Consider the following 7,989-nt stretch of genomic DNA (forward strand, 5'->3'; position numbering starts at 1 on the left):
GTTTGGGGGATGAGTTTCATGAGTTTAATGGTTTTGGTGTGGAAGACTCCAATCTGGAGGGTGACGCTCTGTGTCAAGTGCGTAATGAAGCCTGTGTCCAATGGCTGCCCGTCCAGGGCGTTCATCTTTAAGGGAGGGGTGACAGGCGTTAGATCAATGTCAAGCTCTTGTACTAGCTGGTGAATCTATCAAGCCCTCTACGTACTTAGTAATATGGAACTTTGAAGGACGGAAGAAGTGGGAGTCTGTTTTGGTTTGTTTTGTTTTGTAGACTATTTTAGTTGTGAGGAGTAAGTTTGTTTTTCCCCATCAAGTGTGGTTTTCTTTTTTACTTTGAATCCAGTAGTGGGCAGCAATACAACTTTTTGAATGTCGTCCACCCTAAAACCCTAGCCTCGTACGAACCATCCTGATCTTGCGAGCTTACATTCTGTTTCGCTAGATCAGGATGGTTCGTATGAGGCTACTAAAACCACTGAGGTAAATAAGAACTGGAGACTGCGTCCAAGATGACCGCCTGTTGTTTTCAAGGAAATCTACTCACATTTGCATATGCTGATCATGGACCGTCTATATCCGGTTTATACGGACCAGCATTTGCATCCAGTTTATACGGGCCAACATCACATGCACACTAGCACTCAGTACGAGCAGCGACGAGTCCTACGACGTCATCACGTCATCCAAAAACATGGCAGACATTGGATGAATATAAAATATTAATATCTTCGGCTGTGAGTGATGGGACAAAAAATCATCCTCAGCAACAATTACTTTAATAATTCAATGGAAGTTTTGCACACAAAGGTGATGACTAAAGTGTTTTATTAGGAATTTTCTAATCTAACTTCTATGTGGCCTTGTATGGAAATTGTATTTCTGGGCCGGGCATCAGTTGAACTGCAGTACCGAAGCAAAACTGTAGGAGCAGTCGAAACCGTGCTTCTAGACCGGAACCCTGGCCACTTGACTAAAACCCCACCAAAGAAGAAGATCCACATTTCAATGTTTTAAAATGCGGGCTTTTATTTTTTGAAGGATTCATCATTACCATACGTAAGTGACGTTATTGTTTGTGCTGCTGGCAGAATATTAATCATCGTCCCATTGTTGTTTGTTGAGGCATAACGTTAGCTGGCTAGCTAATTGAGGGTATGTATTTACACCAAAAATATTAGCTAAAATATATAGCGAATTATTGGAAATAGGAACATGGCAATGAAATAATTATTGTATTTTGCTGAGTTTTCAATAGCTTGCTAACTAGCTATGTAGATGGGGGCTAACAAAGACAGCAAACAACCGCTAACGTTAACCAGCACATTTTTTCAGGCACCACCTAAAACAGCTTCAATAACGTTAGTTGGTTTTAAAAACTCGTGGAAGCAATACATAGCTAACTAGCTATATTTTATTACATCTAGTTAGCTATCTAACGTGAGTTATTTTTGCTCTAGCTAGCTGGCTAGCCGTGGCTAACAAGCAAGCTTGTCCACCTGCGCTGACATTCGCTAATAACGTTAACAGAGATCTCGATTTTCTTTGCTGTAACGTAGTTATTGTTGTTTTGTCCCATTTGATACGAGTCAGATTTTCGGTCTTCATTTTGTTTTTTGCAACACTAACACGTTAGTTAGCTAGCTATAACGGTTAGCACACTGCAAGGCTAGTTACCTACGACACAACAATGGGATGGATCCATGATGGCTAGCTAGTAATTCTATGCTGTTGAGGGGGGCTGGATTCGAAGCTAGCGAACTGCCATTACTAGCTACAGTGGTCATGCATCTAGTTACCATTCTTAGCTTTTACAAATGTTACTTTTCAAGAAAGGTCGAGACAAATGTGTACCTCCCCAGCCCCCATTCATTTAATGTGGTCAAAGCGCAGGGTTTGTCCTTATGTTTTTAAAACTGTTTGTACACCCTCTCCTACTAGACCTACACTAGTCACCATGGGGAAAGATCCTAGGAAACCGAGAGGCAAGATGTCATCATATGCTTACTTCGTGCAGACCTGCAGGGCTGAGCACAAGAAGAAACACCCCGAAGCCAGCGTGAACTTCTCTGAGTTCTCCAAGAAATGCTCAGAGCGATGGAAGGTAGCATTACACACCAGTGAATGATTGTGAAGTGACATGTTTGTGGTACATATGTACAATGATTATGGATTTACTTCCACCATAGTATGTTTTGTTACTATGTTTTGTTACACGTGAGTGACCTTGTGGACAGTCTAGCAGTGGCCATGTAGATGTGTAATAATTTATACCTCTATATCCAGCCCATGTCTCCTAAAGAGAAAGGCAAGTTTGAAGACATGGCGAAGCAAGACAAGGTCCGCTACGAGAGAGAAATGAAGAACTACATCCCACCCAATGGCCAGAAAAAGAAGAGGTTCAAGGATCCTAATGCCCCCAAGAGACCGCCGTATGTACCATAATTTACTGAGTTTGCATGTCAGATAGACTGGATAGCCATTACAGAGGTGAATTAAACTTCCCTGTGAATTTACATTGTTTGTTTTTGTTTCTCAGGTCTGCATTCTTCGTCTTCTGTGCTGACTTCCGGGCCAAGATAAAGAGTGAGCACCCAGGTCTGTCCATCGGAGACACTGCTAAGAAGCTGGGAGTGATGTGGAACAGCTCTGCAGCTGAGGAGAAGAAGCCATACGAGAAGAAGGCAGCCACGCTGAAGGAGAAATACGACAAGGTGAGCAGGGCTTTGATACAACCTACAGAGATGGGGTTTGCCGGATGACAGGAATTCCTGCTTTTCTGAGATTATCCTCTATTCAATCGTCATTGAAGTTGATATACAAACTTCTGATTTCCTGATCACGATGCAATTACATTTTATTTGAATAAAGATGGGTGCAGACAATTCCACCGATATTCAATAAATAGGATGAAAAAAGGGAATCTCATGCGGCTATTCTCATGATGTCATTATTGTCACAATGTAAGAAATAAATATTTTGAAGCATATTTCTTGGACAATTGCTCTTTTGGATGGCAATTTGAGAATTCAGTGTGAAAAAAATGAACTTCCCCCTGTAAAACGGTATGTTGACAGATACATCGGTCTGGCTCTATAAATCATTCTGTTGTGTTCCACAGGATATCGCCTCATACCGCACCAATGGTAGAGTGGATACGGCCTCCTCCGCAGCTGCTGATGATGACGACGAAGAGGAGGATGAGGAGGATGACGACGATGAGGATGATGACGAGTAGCCTCCCTGCTGTTGGAGCCTACATTCTTGTTTAATGCTATGTAACCCTATTGTACACACTTTACATCTCTGAACAGACCCAGACGCAACGAGAACACGTTAGGGTGTGTATATTTTAATGTTTTTAAGATGGATGGTGTAATGCTCCCTAACTGGTTTAAGTTAACACTACATGTGTTGAATTTTATGTTTTTATATTTTTTTGTTGTAGTAGCCTTTATTCCTGCACTTGCCTGTAACTGCTTTGGAGGATTATAAATCAATATGGAAGTAATAAGTTATCTTTAGATGTGCAACTCTCAAATCAGATTTCTGGGTTGGTAGCTAGTGTATTTGTTTTTTTCCTGTATTTGTTTTAAAGGATATTTTTTCATATGTTTGTCACAAGGTATTTTTATTGTTCTTTGAATACCACTCTTAAATGCGGCTGACATTCAGGAATGTCTTCAATAAAGGTCTTTTTTTAATAAATTGTTTTTGTTTATTTGGAAGATTTACCATGAATTAAGACATTTGGTTGTCTTCGATAAATGTTTACACAGTACATACAGTGCACAGTACATACAGTGCCTTCAGAAAGTATTCATACCCCTTGACTTATTCTACATTTTGTTGTTAAAGCCTGGATTCAAAATGGATTAAATAAATACAAAATCTCACCCATCTACAAACAATACCCCATAATGACAAAGTGAAAACATGTTATTAGAAATGTTAGCAAATTAATTGAAAATGAAATACTGAAATATCTCATAAGTATTCACACCGCTGAGTCAATACATGTTAGAATCATCAGAGGCAGTGATTACTACTTAAGTATCTAAGAGCTTTGCACATTATTCTTTAAAAAATTCTTCAAGCTCTGTGAAGTTGGTTGTTGACCATTGCCTGACAGACATTTTCAAGTCTTGCTATAGATTTTCAAGCTGATTTAAGTCAACTAACATTCAATGTTGTCTTGGTAAGCAACTCCAGTGTATATTTGGCCTTGTGTTTTAGGTTATTGTCCTGCTGAAAGGTGAATTTGTCTCCCAGTGTCTGGTGGAAAGCAGACTGAACCAGGTTTTCCTCTAGGATTTTGCCTGTGCTTAGCTCTATTCCGTTTATTTTTATCCTAAAACACTCCCTTGTCCTTGCCAATGACAAGCATACCCATTACATGATGCAGCCACCATCGTGCTTGAAAATATGAAGAGTGGTACTCAGTGATGTGTTGTGTTGGATTTGCCCCCAAACAACGCTTTGTATTCAGGACATAAGACAAAGTTAATTTCTTTGCCACATTTTTAGCAGTTTTACTTAAGTGCCTTATTGCAAACAGGATCCATGTTTTGGAATATTTGTAGTATGTACAGGCTTTCTTCTTTTCACTCTGTCATTTAGGTTAGTATTGTGGAGTAACTACAATGTTGTTGATCCATCCTCAGTTTTCTCCTATCACAGCCATTAAACTCTGTAACTGTTTTAAAGTCACCATTGGCCTCATGGTGAAATCCCTGAGCGGTTTCTTTCCTCTCCAGCAACTGAGTTAGGAAGTACGCCTGTATATTTGTAGTGACCGGGTGTATTGATACACCATACAAGGTGTAATTAATAACTGCACCATGCTCAAAGGGATATTCAATGTCTTGTTTTTTTTTATCTCCCCATCTACCAATAAAACAGTTACAGAGTTTAACGGCTGTGATAGGAGAAAACTGAGGATGGATCAACAACATTGTAGTTACTCAACAATACTAATCTAAATGACAGGGTGAAAAGAAGGAAGTCTGTACATAAGGAAGCCTTTGTGAGGCATTGGAAAACATCCCTGGTCTTTGTGGTTGAATCTGTGTTTGAAATTCACTGCTCAACTGAGGAACTTCACAGATAATTGTATGTGTGGGATACAGAGATGAGGTAGTCATTCAAAAATCATGTTAAACACTATTATTGCACACAGAGTGAGTCCATGCAACTTATTATGTGATTTGATAAGTACATTTCTACTCCTGAACTTATTTAGGCTTGCCAAAACAAAGGGGTTGAATACTTATTGACTCAAGACATCAGCTTTTCATTTTTTATAAATTTGTAAAAACATAATGTAACTTTGACATCTTAATTTAATAAGTTTAAAATGTAGGCTAAACACGACAAAATGTGGAAAAAGTCAAGGGGTGTGAATACTCTGAAGGCAGTGTAGATTTCATATGACCGTTTAAAATCAAGGTTATCATCTGAGATTATTGAATCTAATTATAAGAATGCTCTAATAAATATATAGTATTAATCATATAGCAGGTTCTATTTGTGTGATCGAGTTGCACAATAATGGCAGTAGAATACAAGTGTATGTCAGTACTATGTAAATCCAGCAGGTGGTGCCATGGAAAGGAAGGTTGGCCGCCCAAAGAAGAAATGGAGAAAGAAAAATGAGAAGGAAATTAACATCTCCAGCAAATGTTGAGGCCAATTGCTTCACTATGAGCTGAAAGTAATAAGAAATAACAGTGTCTCTTGACAAATGCAAGTCACAAAATAATTCAAATTGAATCTATGTTCAACCACAAGACCTGATTAAATATGTGGAGCTATACACACTCCAGAACCTGGGATAGATATGCCTCCCTGCATCTGCTGTATCAGTAGACCGAAAACAAAATGATTATTGAAATACAATCCAAAATGTACACAGAGTTAATTTGTTCAGAAGGAACCTCGTTCTATCCCTAATCAAACCTGCTTCGGTGTCACATCTGCTCCTGCAACCTGTTCCATAAACAAGACCTCTACAAATACTCAGTCCTGCCACTTCCACACTGCCAGATCGTAATCTCTGCTCAGTCAGTCTACGGTTCTAGCCGTTTGTTACTATCAGATCCTGTTGTGCCTGTTTTCCTTGCCTGTGTCGTAGTAAATATATAATGTTATAGCTTGGTCTGACTAAAATCTTGTGCATGACCCATCTTGTGTTGGGCCTTTGTATTTAATACAATGCACAAGGACTTCTATCTTGTCGGCCTTATCAGCAGGTGGCTATGGACAACACCCACGCCATAGGTCTCTCAGTTCTCCCAACTCACGAGTTCTTGCGCTGAGGACACACACCCCCACACACACACTCACATACACACACACACACACACACACACACATCATCATTGTTAAACATACACACACATACACACACACACACACACACACACACACACACACACACACACACACACACACACACACACACACACACACACACGACACACACACACACACACATCATCATTGTTAAGCACACACACACACAAAAACCCCCTTCTCTTAGGCTGAACATCTGAAGACAGAGAACCCGACTCAGAGCCAATGCAACAGTGACACTAGCCTGGAGGTGACCTCGACCAACTCATCAGGACCAATCAGAAGATCAGAACTACTAGAGATGAGGTAATATAAAATATAAAAAACTATCGGCCTATATCGAATCTTCCATTCCTCTCAAAAATTTTAGAAAAAGCTGTTGCGCAGCAACTCACTGCCTTTCTGAAGACAAACAATGTATACGAAATGCTTCAGTCTGGTTTTAGACCCCATCATAGCACTGAGACTGCACTTGTGAAGGTGGTAAATGACCTTTTAATGGCGTCAGACCGAGGCTCTGCATCTGTCCTCGTGCTACTAGACCTTAGTGCTGCCTTTGACACCATCGATCACCACATTCTTTTGGAGAGACTGGAAACCCAAATTGGTCTACACGGACAAGTTCTGGCCTGGTTTAGATCCTACCTGTCGGAAAGATATCAGTTTGTCTCTGTGAATGGTCTGTCCTCCGACAAATCAACTGTACATTTCGGTGTTCCCCAAGGTTCCGTTTTAGGACCACTATTGTTTTCACTATATATTTTACCTCTTGGGGATGTTATTCGAAAACATAATGTTAACTTTCACTGCTATGCGGATGACACACAGCTGTACATTTCAATGAAGCATGGTGAAGCCCCCAAAATTGCCCTCGCTAGAAGCCTGTGTTTCAGACATAAGGAAGTGGATGGCTGAAAACTTTTTACTTTTAAACTCGGACAAAACAGAGATGCTTGTTCTAGGTCCCAAGAAACAAAGAGATCTTCTGTTAAATCTGACAATTCATCTTGATGGTTGTAAAGTCGTCTCAAATAAAACTGTGAAGGACCTAGGCGTTACTCTTGACCCTGATCTCTCTTTTGACGAACATATCAAGACTGTTTCAAGGACAGCTTTTTTCCATCTACGTAACATTGCAAAAATCAGAAATTTTCTGTCCAAAAATGATGCAGAAAAATTAATCCATGCATTTGTTACTTCTAGATTAGACTACTGCAATGCTCTATTTTCCGGCTACCCGGATAAAGCACTAAATAAACTTCAGTTAGTGCTAAATACGGCTGCTAGAATCCTGACTAGAACCAAGAAATTTGATCATATTACTCCAGTGCTAGCTTCCCTACACTGGCTTCCTGTTAAGGCAAGGGCTGATTTCAAGGTTTTACTGTTAACCTATAAAGCGTTACATGGGCTTGCTCCTACCTATCTTTCCGAGTTGGTCCTGCCGTACATACCAATACGTACGCTACGGTCACAAGACGCAGGCCTCCTAATTGTCCCTAGAATTTCTAAGCAAACAGCGGGAGGCAGGGCTTTCTCCTATAGATCTCCATTTTTATGGAACAGTCTGCCTACCCATGTGAGAGACGCAGACTCGGTCTCAACCTTTAAGTCTTTACTGAAGACTTATCTCTTCAG

General features: G+C 40.1%; 1 protein-coding gene across 2 annotated transcripts; it reads left to right on the top strand.

The window, feature by feature from the left end:
- Window positions 1-956: 956 nt before the first annotated feature.
- Window positions 957-3,705, top strand: LOC121561811 (high mobility group protein B1). 2 transcript variants are annotated; one of them, XM_041874267.2, is made up of 5 exons: window positions 957-1,056; window positions 1,939-2,101; window positions 2,284-2,429; window positions 2,537-2,711; window positions 3,119-3,705. In XM_041874267.2, the coding sequence occupies exons 2-5, from the start codon at window positions 1,955-1,957 to the stop codon at window positions 3,233-3,235; spliced, it is 585 nt and encodes a 194-aa protein (XP_041730201.1). In that variant the 5' UTR covers window positions 957-1,056; window positions 1,939-1,954; the 3' UTR covers window positions 3,236-3,705. The 2 variants fall into 2 exon arrangements, with proteins under 2 accessions (XP_041730201.1, XP_041730194.1); XM_041874260.1 differs by lacking the exon at window positions 957-1,056 and adding an exon at window positions 1,063-1,152.
- The last annotated feature ends 4,284 nt before the right edge of the window (window positions 3,706-7,989 follow it).

The sequence above is a fragment of the Coregonus clupeaformis genome, chromosome 5, assembly GCF_020615455.1.
Source record: "Coregonus clupeaformis isolate EN_2021a chromosome 5, ASM2061545v1, whole genome shotgun sequence".
Classification (NCBI taxonomy): domain Eukaryota; kingdom Metazoa; phylum Chordata; class Actinopteri; order Salmoniformes; family Salmonidae; genus Coregonus; species Coregonus clupeaformis.